Genomic DNA, 13626 nt, shown 5'->3' with positions numbered 1-13626 from the left:
CTCCTTGCAGTGGTGTGCTGGTGAAGGTCAACAGCCAGGTCTTGGAGAAAAAATTAAAGCTCAGATCACCATTCTGTAGATACTCCCACCCAGATCTTACCCTTCCAACGTGACGCCAGTGGACACCGAGTTGGCCGGGACGCACAGCAGAGGCAGCCCCGAATGAGTATAACTGAGTATAACATCGCCTGGCGGGAAGGCCCCTCGGGCGCAGAGCCCCCTCCGAGCCCCCCGGGGCTGCTCACCGACTGACTGCCTCCTTCTCATCCTGCTCTTGCTCCTCTTTCGTGATGACCTTGAGCTGCTGCTGCCACCACCATCTCAGTGTGTCCTGGGACGTGGGCTGCTGGGTGGGCTCAACCCTGGTCCAGGTCAACTTCTCTTCCTTCTGGGCCTCCGCCTCCAGTTCCTCCTCGTTCACCACCCCCTCCTCCAGCTCCTCCTCGGGCTCCTCCTCCTCCTCCTCGGGCTCCTCCTCCTCCTCCTCGGGCTCCTCCTCCTCCTCCTCCTCCTCCTGCTTGCCGGGCCTCTGTCTGTCTTCCTCCTGCTCCTTGCCGTCCCCACCCTCCCAGCTGTCAGAGGACAGGAACAGCTGTGGGTCTACGTGCAGGCTGCTGTTCTGGGCCATGAACCTGGCTGACTGCTCGTTCCAGAACTGGCAAAAGTAAGGCACCTGCTCCACCAGGCTTTGGTCTATGGCCTCCTGGAAGGTCTTGTCTTCCAGCAGGCCCCTGGGTGGCAGGGAGGGAGAGAAGTTTCTCACTGCAAGGTGCTGCAGCCCCCTGTGAGGCTTTGGTGTCAGGGTTCCCCAAGGAGCAGTTCTTGCTTGCTGTGTCCACAAACAGGAGCTAAGTGGGGGAGGGGAGCCCGAGGTCCATTGCCCCTCCCACCTTTCTTTAGACTAAGGCATCTCTGAACCCCGTGGAGTCTTAGAGGGGAACATTATATGGTGGAGACAGAGCTAGGAGGCCAGAGTTACACAGATGAGGGACAGGAACCCTGGGGAGAATGTGAACTGGCTCTAGACCGCATCTACCAGCCGTGGACAGGCAGAACTCAGGACCCAGCCTTGATGATCCCTCCAGGCAGCTCCATTAGAGCTGTACCACCCTGGAGGGCCTGAGGCCACCAATGGAAGGATTTTGTGAGGAAGTTTTATTTTTCAGGAAGGGAAGGGCTAGGACTTCAGCAGCTGTGAATGGACCCAGAATTGACTGAATGGGTTGGAGAAATGGGGGGGTTAGGGTCCAGGGGATGGCCAGTCACCTGATGATGGTGGTGAGACAGTCAACCAAAAGTTGCTTCTTCTGCTTGGAGACAGGGGCCCATGTGTCAGGGCATTCTTTCTCAGAAGCCTTCGACTCCTCCCTGGCACACTTCTTCTGTGGCAGCTCCCTGAGGTGGGCCGTGACATTGAGTGGCCTGGGCAAGGCACCATGCTGGGGCTGGGGGCACGAGCAGTGGTGGTGGCCTTACAGTCATGAGGACATAGATGAGTTTGGGGGTGGACCCAGCCTTAACCCAAACACGGTGCTACTGCATTTGGGGAACTAAACCCAACCCTCAGAATCAGCGCAGGACCTGGAGAGGCCCCAAGTTGGAAAGGAAGGAAGGAGGGATGGGAGGCCTAGGGGGGTTCCCCAGGGGCTCTGGCTCTTTGCCCCCTCTTCATAAGGGCCTAAGCAGTAATGGGGGCATCTTGGGCCCAGCAGTGCCCCATTAGACCTAATCCCTCCCATTCCCATCATTGCACCTGTTTTAAGCCCTCGGCAAGGGTTGGGTCTGGGCAGCCCCTGTTCTAGAGTGGGAGAGGGGGCAGAGAACAGAGGAAAGAGACCCCTCACTCCCTGAGAGTTCACCGGTGCAAGAAGTGTCGGGGAAAGTCAGAGAAGAAGTTGGCCAGGAAGTAGTCAATGGCATGGGCGCGGGCAGTGAGACCCAAGAAGAGCATTCCTGGTGAGGACGGCTGGGGACAGGGCCAGAATGTTTCTTCCTTTGGGATCTTAAGATTCCAGCTGGTCGGCCGGTTGAGAGACTGCTGTTTCTTGATGGGGGGCAGCGTCTTTGGGAAGGGGGAGGCATAATAGCAGGGATTTGTGGACTGCATTCTTATCACCGATGGGTCCCTAGCCCACCAACCAGGCCTTTTGGGCCAGGCAGGGGCTTGATTCCACCCATTGGCACTTTTGTCTCTCCCTTCTAGGAGGCTGGACCAGGGGTTGGAGGTATCTCTGAGAGTGAGCAAGGACCCTCTCAATTTATCCAAGGAGATGGACCTGGGGCTTACGTCCTTACCTTGTACCTTCTCACAGGTTCACAGGCTGTACAATACACCCTTCTCTGTGGAAGCAAAGAGAACCCTGCTTAGGATACGAGAGCCCTAGAGGGACTCCTCTCTTCCTATCCTTCCTGCTGACCCACCGAAGGCCTGAAGCCAATGCCAGGAGCTGCTGCCCTCTTGGACTTGCCCAAGTCCTAACCACACCCTCTTACGGAACCTTCCCTAGGGAAGTACAACCTACAGACAAGGGAAATCTGGTTATCCAACTGAAGGAAAGTGGAGGTGCCACCAAATATGTGTAGACTGCCCCCAAAAAGCTGGTGCCCTAGAGCTTTGCACTTTGGTGTGATAAGGAAACAGCCTTCCTTATTAAGACTTAATTCAGAAACCCCTTCTTTTGTGGCCCAAGATATGATTTGCATTCACAGTTTGTCCAGAGCTTCAGAGGGGAGCAGTCCCTTCCTAGGAGTTCAGCATTGTGGACATGGAGGTGACTGAGTTAGAAGAACACCATCATGGGAAGGCTATGAGATTGGGAGGGGAGCCAAGACATGTTTGTCTCATGTTTGTTATCGGTCTCCCCTGGCAAATGCTCTGAGCATGTTTAGTGAATGCATACTAGGGGCCAGGCACTGCTGTAGGCACTTCACATGTGTTAACTCAATCTTCCCAACGGTGCTACAAAGCAGAAGATGTTTTACTCACACTTAAAAATATTTTTAAAACTTTTATTTTTAACCTTCTTAATTTGGGAAATTTCAGACATGCAAAACTTTAGAGAATGCTACAAAGAATTGTCCATTACCCACCACCCAGCTTCAACAATTAGCAACTCAGCCCATCTTATCCCATCTCCACCTCACCTCCGAATTATCTTGAAGCCAATCCCAGATGTCATATTGCCCCCATTTTACAGTTGAGGGAACTGAGAGGTTAAATAACTTAACCAAGATCACAGAGCTAGAAATCATCAAAACCGAGCAACTTGTTCCCAGAGCCTGCACCAGAAACCACCATACTACAGTGTCCTCCATCAGAAGGTGAGTTCTGTCTTGTTTTCCCTGATCCCCAGTACCCAGCACTTCAAAGGCACTTTTTAGCCCTCGCCAGCTTGGCTCAGCAGATATAGCATCGGCCCACAGACTGAAGGGTCCCCGGTTCGATTCTGGCCAAGGGCACATACCTTGGTTTCATGAAGGAGGCAACCAATGGGTGTCTCTCTCTCACATCAATGTTTCTCTCTGTCTCTCTCTCTCTCTCCCTTCCACTCTCTCTGAAAAGCAATGGAAAAAGCATCCCTGGGTGAGGATTTAAAAAAACAAAGGCACTTGTTAAATACTAGCTACATGAAACAGGGAATGGTCAGTCAGCCTTCTGTGTCCAAAGAGTCTCTTGGGGAGGTGCTATGCTTAGTCTAACAGAAGAAATCTAATCTCTTAGGGTAGGCTGGCCAGTTTTGCATACAAGAGCCCCTCGGATCACCACCTCTGTCCCTTCTGGGAAGGCCAATCAGAAAGACCTGTGGTGTTCAAGGCCCACTCTCCCCACTCACCTTCACTTTCCTGTCTGTGATAGTGAACTCCGCTTCCTGCCGTGCTTTCTCGTCTTTCCACTCAAGCAGTTCTTTATGGAACTCCTTCAGGAGTTTCTGCTGGTACACCTGTGGCCCAGGACAAGGCGAGAGAAGACCAAGGTCTGGGGGCCTTGTAGCCAGGCCTTGTCCTGGGCCTGTGCTGTGGGCCCCCTCCTTCCAGGGGCTGGCTCTCTCTGGGGACCTGGGGATCTAATAGTGCTCCATCCCAGCCTCTCTCTGGGGCTGGTCCTACCTTGCATACCAGGTCCATGCTGTAGAAACCAGCATGCACTGAGGCCTTCAGAGTCACCACGAAAGGGATCGTCTCTTCCGGAGCCACCATCCCTATCATGGGGCTCACAGACACCTGTTGATTTGGGGAAGGAGTCTCTGGAGCTTCATAGAGGTGGAATAGGACAAGATGAGATGGATGGGATGGGATGAGGTGGTATGACATGGGATGGGAGGAAGTGGGATGGAATGGGAGGGAATAGGGTAGGGTGGGGTGAGATGGGACAAGATGGGATGAGACAGGGTAGGTCTGGAGCTCTGCTGGAGGTTTGGATTCTGTGGACCCAAGGTGCTCTCACCTCCCCAAAGTCTAAAGGCTTCAGCTGCCAGGCAAAGGTAATTGTCTCATTCTTGGAGGTGTTGTTGAGGAACAGCAGGCGGCTACACTTGCTTTGCACAGGAATGTTTCCCAGGGAGATGTGAGACTGGGACAGGAAGACATCCTGCTGGTGGAAACAACACAACAGCAACTTGGGGAGATGAAGAAATAATAACCACAGCAACCACTACCCATCACTGAGTGCTTTCAACAGGCCAGGTACCATGGTAGGCAATTTACATGCATTTGATCCTCACAGTAGCCCTAAGGCACAAGCACTACTATTGTCCCCATTTTACAGATGTGTTGCTAAGGTTCAGATAGCATAAATATTTTCTCCAAAGTTCTCTCACAGGTGCAGCTGGTATAAACCCAGACAGTGTCACTCTGAAGCTTGTGATTTTGAACATTAAAATGGACTTGGAAAGCCTGAGAAATCAGAATTTGCTTAGAGAAGACAGAACTGAAGCCAACATAGTTTGAATCACTGAAGGGTGGTTGTAAATTAATGGGTGATCAGCTGTTGTTATTGTCACTGGGCACAGAACAGGAGCTGTGTTGTAGGGGTGTCTGGAATGACTAAGGCCACGTGAAAGGAGCGTTTTCTCTCTCTCCAGACTGAGTGCTTCCAGGTCTGGGACTTTGCGGGACTCTTCTCTGTGTTCCCAGGGCCTCCATGGTGGTCATCCTGCTGTAAGAGTCCAAAAGGGTAGGGGCAGAAGGGTGGCCAGGCAGATGTAGGAGTGGATAGTGACTGGATGGGTGCATGGAAGGATGGATGGAGAACTGGGTGGGTGGATGGATGGATGGATGGATGGATGGATGGATGGATACGTGGATGAGTAAACAGGCCTGTGGGTCAGTGGGAGATGGATAGATGGGTAGGTGGATAAATGGGTCAGACCTCTGAACAGTGAGGAGTGTGTGAATTGAAGGAAGTGTTAGTGACCCTAGATATCTTTCAGCAAAATCCATCTAGGTCCAGGGGTGGGCTGTTCTGTTTGAAGATAATACCTTAGAGCCCTAGAAAGGGAGAGCTTCTTTCCACCCCTTCTGATAAACCCATCACAATGCCCAGAGAAGGGGGTGGAGTGGCTTGAGCAGGAACACCTGTGGTCACTAGGTGGCAGAGTAAGCCTCCCATGGAGCTGGTGTGCCTCCTAAATCTGGAGGGAGCCTGGTTCCAGGCTTCATCTCTGTATCCCTCCATTCTCAACATCATCTCCTTTCCTTCCCAGCTTCTCATCCTTCTGCATGGGCCACCCTGGACCCTCAGGCTCCTCCTACGCCTCAGGCCTTCCCAGCTCCCTTCCCCCTACCTGTCTAGGAATCATCAGTCTTGAGTGTGTGGAGCTGCTGTCCCATGAGGAGATATTGTGGAAAGGGGCTGTATCCCCCATGGCATGGGGGTCATAGCCCACTCCCTGGAATCGGATTATGGCCGAGTTCCATCCCAGGATGTGTATGGGCACGTCCACCTGGAAAGTTAGGGGAGGGGGAAGGGACTGGTTAGAGCAAGAACTACTCAGGAGGCCAACTCCAAGCCCCATGTTAGCCCAGGCTGCTGCTCACCACATAGGTCTTGGCCTCAATAGGTGAGAAGATCCACAAGACCTGAGCAGTGGTGCCTGGCTCAATCTCCCCTTGGGGGTTGAGGCAGCAGAAGATGGGATGGTCAAAATTTTTTTCCTGAACCTGCGACAGGATGTTGGTCTGTATCTCATATGTCACGGGCACCGAGCCACCGTTATACAGCTCATATATCTGCAGGGAGCAGAAATAGGGAAACCTCCATATGGGCTCAGGGCTGCCATGCAGAGAGCCTGGGATTCTGTGTCCCCTGCAGGAGGGCAGGTTGATCTCCATAATGTCACACTTACAGTCCCAGAGCTCCCCTAAGTAACTCTGATTTCCCTTCTGGCTTCATCATCCAAGAAGTACGTAGCTATATTCTCAGCCTGTGATATTTTATGATAATCTGTAATCCTTATTTTACTTGCTCTCAGCTTACTTTTGTTAAGGTACAAGGGAACACTAATGCTCGTGTCCTTAGTATTGGAATTTAGGGAAATGTCCAAGCAAGCACCATCCTGACTCTTCATTGTTTTCTAGGCTCTGGTTCTAAGCACCTAGGAGGCTGCCACCTTCCACATCTGCTATTAGAGGCAGTCCTGCTTAAAGGCAGACAAGGGAGCAGAAGAAAGGTATGAGGCCCCCCAAGATTAACTCCAAAGTTTGGGAATCACAGAACATCCTGGAAGAAACCAGAGGTGTTCTGACCTAATCCTTCATTTTAGAGTCAAGTAAGTGGAAGCCAGAGAGAATAAAGAGTTCATTTGGGATGGAGGCCTAGCGCCCTCATCTTTTGTGGCACCCACTCCTGAACATGCTGGCTGTATTTCTCCAGCTTGGGCCACCCTCTAAACTTCAGGCCTGGTGCCAACTTCTCCTTGACAACCCCTCTTGGTTGTCTCACAAGCATTTCAAATTTGGCCAGATCCGAACTCTTCACTCTAACACCTGTTCCTCCCTGCAGTGTATTTCCTTTCAGTAAATGGCACTGCATATCCCAGCAGGTCAAACTAGGAGTACAATACATCCTCAATCCCTCCCTTTCTCTTACTTCTCAGATCCAATCCCCAGCAAGTCCCGATGACTCTACCTCCAACATGTAAATTAAATCTGTTCACTTCTCTCTCTTTCCATTGCCCTCTTGCAGGTCCAGGCCCATCATCTATCATCATCTCATGAATGCAAGAGAAAGCTTGGCCACAGTTGTGGAGTTTGGTTGGACGTACAACTGGGTCTGCTGACTCCATGACTGAGGGCATTTTCCATTGTCTGCATTCAGGCCCACAGGAGAGTGGTTCAGTCACTCTGGAAAGCTCTCCTAGAGACTCATGAGTCTTTGCTTTCCTTTTTGGGTGCCCAGCTCACCCAGCTCCAGGTGGGGCTTCTGGGGAGCCAGTGGGATAGAGGGTGGCGTAGGGAAGTAAGTAGAGCTGGGGGTTGGCAACCCCCTCTCAGGTCCAGGAAGCCCATTCCTCTGCCTCTAGGCTGAATGGCCAGAGGCCCCTGCCCAAAAACACAAGGGCTTCTAAATGGTTGGAAATTTCAGAGCTGTGAAATGTTTGGGCAAATACTATGTCCCCCTCTTGGAGATTTCCAGTGTACATTTTCACAGCAAAGGAACCAGGTAAGGGCTTCTGGAAGGCAGTGTCTTTGTCACCCTGTCAAGAACTTTTGTAGATATGCAGAGATCAGCACGTAGGCCTCTGGGTGACCAGGACAATGCAGACCACTGACCTGCCGCGGGGGCAGTGTGTCGCCAATTGGGACAGGAATGAACTGGTGGCTGGTGGAGGTGAAGTGCACATACTTCTGCTCCAGCTTCACTGTCACACCTACGAAGTTTAGCTGAAGACAGAGAGCTCATGAGTAGCACCCTTCCTGGGAGGAAGTGAAGCACCCAGCAGAGAGACCCAGACCCCTGCTCCCTGGGGGTCTAATTCCCTCCTCCTCTCTTGATTGTCCAAGGAGAGGATCAGGGCTAGGGCCTCACCAGGATCTCCCGGCCATGGGACACCTTGAGGAGCACTGGGAGGCGATCAGTGCCGACGAACAGATGGCTGGAAGGGAGGACACAAGTCCAGGTGAGTTAGGGAGCCCTGGTACCAGTGGGAGAACAAATGATCACAGCATACCTGTGGCTTTGAGCTGGCAAGCCCCTGGGAGCATGTGGGGGTCCCTGGGTTGGGAAGGGCCAAGAGGGGAACTAAACCTCCCCTGCAATTGGGAAGGCAGTGTCTTCCCAGGGTGGTGGCCACTCAGGTACCCTGGAATCATTCAGGGTATCCTGGAATCACACAGTGCAAGGCCAGGATCTTGGGGGGGGGGAGGGGGAGCAGTCTCCAGGACCGGAAGTGCAGGAAGCACCTGTATTTGAGCTCCACCACCTGCTCTTGCCCAGGACTCAGGCTCCCAGCCTTGGGGCTGATAGAGAATATGCAATTGTCCTGCACGCGCATTTGGTGCAGCTCGGTGCAGTCAAACTCTGCATGCTCTGCCCACAGCTCCAGGTTGATCTGCTGGTCACTTGGAAAGAGGAAGGCCCTGAGAGAGGGTACAAAGCAGGAGGGGTGAAGCCTCTTAGTCAGAATACAGAGGCGGTAGCTCTGAGCCCCAGGAGGGATGGTGGGGGTCTCCTCCATGACCCCCACTTCATCCCGCCATCTGGCAAGCTGTCCCAAATGTGGCTGTTGTGGATTCTCACTGACTAAAAAGAAGTGAAGGCCGGGCTCCCACTGTGGGTGCCGGGGGTCGAGGATGTCGCTTATATATGTGGGTCACTGGGAGCTGTCCATTAACCCTGGAGGGCTTTCTGTGACAAAACTCTCAGGAAGGCCCACTTGAGGCACCTAAGAATGCCAACAGTACCAACCAGGGCCCCGGAGAGGGACTGTGTCCAGCTTGGGCACACGTCAGAGGACAGATGTCCCAGCAGGACTGGCACTCTGGAATCTGAAGCAAAGTTGGGCCTAGACTAATGCCCCTGAAATGCTTGGCACTGTAGTAAACACTGCACTCTAAATAGCTGACAAAACAAGTGACAAAGGGGACCAAAGTTCACAATCTGAGACCTGGCACAGAGATGTCCCCAAACTGGCAGAGGCTAGGAACAGGGAGAAGTCAGAAGGGAAGAGAAAACAGCCAACACATCTAAAAGGCCCAACGGGAGTTGGAAAAAGCAAATCGACACTTCCTCCAGTCGATCTTAAATTTTTTCACATCAGATATGTGGAGTTCCATCCAATGCTGTTACTTGTAGAAAGAAGAGACACCCTCAAAACTAGGTAGGAAGAGAAGAAACTACTACCACCTTTTTTGTAGAAATTTGGAATAAAAAATGTAAATGCCCTTTGTCTCAGAAATTTTATTTTGGGGAAGTAACCAGTAGGAATAAATGCATGCATGCACGTGCACACACATGCACACACATACAAAGATGTTTATTACAATCTTCTTTAGAGTGGCAAAAAAAGTACTAGAACAACTAATGTCATCCAATACATAAGTGGTTTAATAACTTAAAGGACCATTCATATAATGAGATATTAGGCAACTATTAAAAAGAATGAGTTAATATGGATGGCCAAAAGACACATGAGAAAATGCTCAACGTTGCTAATCATCAGAGAGATGCAAATGAAAACCACAATGAGATATCACTTCACACCTGTCAGAATGGCTCCATCAACAAATCAACAAACAACATGTGCTGGCGAGGGTGTGGAAAAAGGGGAACCTGGGTACCCTGCTGGTGGGAATGCAGACTGGTGCAGCCACTATGGAAAACAGTATGGAGGTTCCTCAAAAAATTAGAAATGGAGCTGCCATTTGACCCAGTGATTCCACTCTTAGGAATGTATCCTAAGAATCCTGAAACATTCATCAGAAAGAATATATGCACCCCGATGTTCATAGCAGCACAGTTTACAATAGCTAAGATCTGGAAACAGCCCAAGTGCCCATCAGTAGATGAGTGGATAGAAAGCTGTGGGACATTCACACCATGGATACTAAGCAGCTGTAAAGAATAAGGATCTCATACCCTTTGGGACAGTATGGAGGGACCTGGAGAATATTATGCTAAGTGAAATAAGCCAGGCAGTGAAAGACAAACATCACATGATCTCGCTTATACGTGGAATCTAAAGAACTTAATAAACTGATGAGCAGAATAGATTCAATGACATGGAAGCATAGATGAGACTGACGAATGTCAGAGGGATGGAGGAGGGCGGGTGGGTGGAGGGGGGGAGAGTAACCAAAGAATTTATATGCACAACCCAAGGACATGGACAATGGTGGGGGGAGGGGCTGAGGAGGGGGAAGGGACGCGGTGGAATGGGTCATTGGGGAGAAAAAGGGACATCTGTAATATTTTAAACAAAAATAAAATTTAAAAAAAAAGAATGAGTTAGATTTATGTATTGATCTGTATTTATCTAAAGGGAATGTTATTGATATAATGCTGAGCAGAAAGTAATATAATATATAAAGTATTGTGCCATTACTGTAAAAAAAAAAAAAGAAAGAAAGAAAGAGAAACAAAATAGCCCTGTAATTGTCACTGGGTCTGTATGTTGTACAAGTGCCGAGAGAGGAAGCTCTGGTCACCCCAGCAGGGTGGACTTGGAGGGGAAGCTGGGGAAGTTCTTACTTTTCTTCCATCACCTGGTATTGGTTGACTTGTTACAGGTGAATAAAATGCTTTTGTCATTTTATCTGGGGATATTGATCAGTGGAGATCTTGCTATTTTGGGGTCATTTGGATAGTTTCAACACCTCTGTTTCCCTCACTGTCCTCACCCAGTCTCCCTCTCAGTAATCCCCAGCCCCTTTTCCCTGCCAACCCTCTAGCGTGGGCCCCCAATCTGGGGACTGCAGCCAAGCCCAGGCCCTGCCCTCCAGGTGCTGAGGGCTCTCTGGGCAGACAAGCCTATTGGTGCAGAGTGATGTCCCCCTGCCTCAGGCTGCTGATCTGTTTCTCTCTCCACAACCCAGACTATAGTGACAGGAAAGTATATGGTATCTTTGCCTTTCATCCCAGCCCGTCATCCCATCGATGCCCTTGGGAAGAAGTCCAAACTCTCAGGAGGACAAAGATTCTAAGGCCTAGACCTCGGCCCTGCTGGATCCCCCAGCTGCACCCGAGGCCCGCCCGTCCCTCCCCATCAACACTTCAGTCACGTTGTGCCCTTTCCTCTCACCCACGCACAGGCCAGGTGCTCTGTTGGAAGGTTCTGTATAGCCTCCCTGCCTCTTCTCCCAAGGCTGCAGGCCTAGCTTAGTTGTGGCTTTCTCCAGGAAGCCTTTCTGATGTGCCCCCTCCCCATGTCCAAAACTGAGTGAAGTGGCCTCCACAGATCTCTCACAGCGCACGTCACCCTGCACCAGTAGGCTTGTCTGTCCAGAGAGCCCTCAGCACCTAGAGGGCAGGGCCTGGGCTTGGCTGCATTTCTATTCTGAGGGCCAGCCTGGACCCTGCACCTAGGAAGCCCCAGTGAAGATTTAGTCGATGACTTAATGAGTTCCCATGAGGGAACAATTGCTGTTAACAGGCCCCTGTAAGGAATCTCCCCTTAAATACAAAGCCCCTCATCTCACTGGCCCTGGGCAGAGGCGTCAGAGGGAAGGCTCGACTCCCCTGTTTTCCCGCGCTCTGCGCATCCTTGGGGTTCTCACTCCATCTGTCCTGCCTGCTGCCGCTGCCTCCAGGCCAAGTCCACACTCCCCGTTCCTTGCTGGTCTTGGCAGGACTAAAACCTTCAGTTTGTTCTTTATAAGCTCAGCAGAGACCAGCTAGAATTTTCAAAAATAGCCTTCTAAGGAAGGGAAAGGAAATACAACACACAAAAAACCTGGGAGAGGCAAGCCATCCAAGGAAGGTTCCCTGTGCTTGGAATCCTGGAAGGAGCACAGCCTGCCTTCCTGAACCTCAAATGCTCTCCTGATGAATGGGCCCCGCTCGGTAGGCACTCTGCCTGGCTTTCCTCTTGCCTCGGTTTCCAGCTACCTGGACCCTCTCCACAGAGACTGTGAGCTGGCTTGCTCCTACACAAACACACATGCACACACAATCCACCAAAATACCCTGCTCCACACCAGGACACAGGCCAGCACCACTTTTCCTGCCCCCACCCCGAGCCCAGTAGAACCTGGCTCCTGGCCACTCAAAGAGCCAGTGAATGGTGGGTCCGGAGCTTAAAGCGGGCCCTGGGCCTTCCCCATCGGCCAGCAGCCCTGCCTGCCAAGCTTCCCCAGTCACTCAGGGCTGGAGGCCTCAGCTACTCATAGCCCCTGCCCTTGTCAGGCAGGAGCCGCCTAAGTAGCCAGCTTCCTCAGCAGCCCCTACCACAGGAAGGGGCAGGATAATCCAGAGTAAGGGGTAGCCATCACCCCCCCACCCCCATGATGCAGCTCCCACCCCCTAACTCTCTCTGCTCAGGCAGAAAGGTTCCTGAGATCCCAGATGCCCCCGCCTGCATGTTTTCCATCCCATCCACCCACTGCCACACCCAGGCTAGACTCCTGGCTCTCTCTGGCCAGCCTGACCCAGATGGGACACTTCTCTCTCACCTCCGTTTAGCCAGGGAAAGCTGGAAGTCATCAAAAGGAAGTTTACTAGGAAACCAAGGCGCGTGGCAGAGACAGGGAGGAAGAACAAGAAAAGCCCTGGCATGGAAACGGGATGTTTACTGGGCGCAAGCTCGGGGCCCGGTGGGAGGAAAGCCAAGCACAGGAAGGGCCAAGCGTGGCGGGCTCAGGTCTCCAGGCCTGGGCCCCAGGTGACTGGAGAAGTGCAGTCTGCCTCGCAGCCAGCCCCACGCGGTTCCACTCAGTCACGCCTTCCTCCCTGACACATCGGGGCAGCAGATCCCTGTCCTTCTCCCCGACCCCACCCCACCGTGAGACCCACGCAGGCCCCGTCCCCACTGGACTAGGGCTCTGTCGGGGGTGCCCCAGTGCCCAGCACAGTGCCTGGTACACAAGAGCAGTTCAAAGCTTTGCTACTAAGCAGTGTAGGCAGGGGCTCTGGAGTTGGACAAATCTGGCTTCAAACCTGGCTTTGCTGAGCCCTCAGCCTCCCACTTGTGAAAGTCAGCAGAAGGGGACTTTCCACACGGTTGGCGAGGTGTGAAGAACAAAGGCCTGTAAAGCACAGAGCCTGGCACATAGCAGATACTCAGTGGACGCTTCTCGTTCATTAAATATTGAGACGATGGTGCCCGTCTCCAGCTGGTGATTCCACCACTTCTGAGCCTATTGACATGTCAGCCAGTGACAGGTCCTGCGTCCCGCTGGGCAACCCCAGTCCCACCCTGGCCTCTGCAGCCCATCACCGGGGTACCCGCTGCAAGTGAAGGGCTCCAGCACCTGCCTCCCAGCCATCCCCCAAGCCAGCTGTACCAGTCCAGGGGCACCACTCCGGTGTTCTTCAGGACCAGGAGCACCACAGAAGGTGGGGCCTCTATTGGCGCTGCCCCAAAATTGAAGTCGAGCTTCAGAGGGGTGAAGACAGGGGGGATCTGACTTATGCTGTGTGGAGCAGAGAAATGGGGCTCAGAGGCAGGGGTAGGAACAGGTTGGGGCCCTCCC

At 52.3% G+C, this 13626-nt stretch overlaps 1 protein-coding gene across 1 annotated transcript in view; it reads right to left on the bottom strand.

Annotated features, from left to right (window-relative positions):
• The window catches only part of CFAP65 (cilia and flagella associated protein 65), a 31017-nt gene that overhangs the window by 867 nt on the left and 16524 nt on the right, over window positions 1-13626 (bottom strand). The window contains exons 20-32 of the mRNA XM_081142512.1: window positions 13438-13566; window positions 8401-8577; window positions 8027-8093; window positions 7771-7881; window positions 6037-6228; window positions 5784-5942; window positions 4445-4588; window positions 4108-4221; window positions 3834-3941; window positions 2296-2340; window positions 1860-2062; window positions 1267-1395; window positions 246-731 (exon numbers count right to left, since the gene is read on the bottom strand). Coding sequence (XP_080998638.1) covers window positions 246-731; window positions 1267-1395; window positions 1860-2062; window positions 2296-2340; window positions 3834-3941; window positions 4108-4221; window positions 4445-4588; window positions 5784-5942; window positions 6037-6228; window positions 7771-7881; window positions 8027-8093; window positions 8401-8577; window positions 13438-13566 — 2064 coding nt within the window. The remainder of the gene's footprint in view (window positions 1-245; window positions 732-1266; window positions 1396-1859; window positions 2063-2295; window positions 2341-3833; window positions 3942-4107; window positions 4222-4444; window positions 4589-5783; window positions 5943-6036; window positions 6229-7770; window positions 7882-8026; window positions 8094-8400; window positions 8578-13437; window positions 13567-13626) is intronic.

The sequence above is a fragment of the Miniopterus schreibersii genome (genome assembly GCF_964146895.1).
Source record: "Miniopterus schreibersii genome assembly, chromosome: 7".
In the NCBI taxonomy this organism is placed as follows: Eukaryota; Metazoa; Chordata; class Mammalia; order Chiroptera; family Miniopteridae; genus Miniopterus; species Miniopterus schreibersii.
This window is presented reverse-complemented; position numbering and strand designations above follow the sequence as displayed.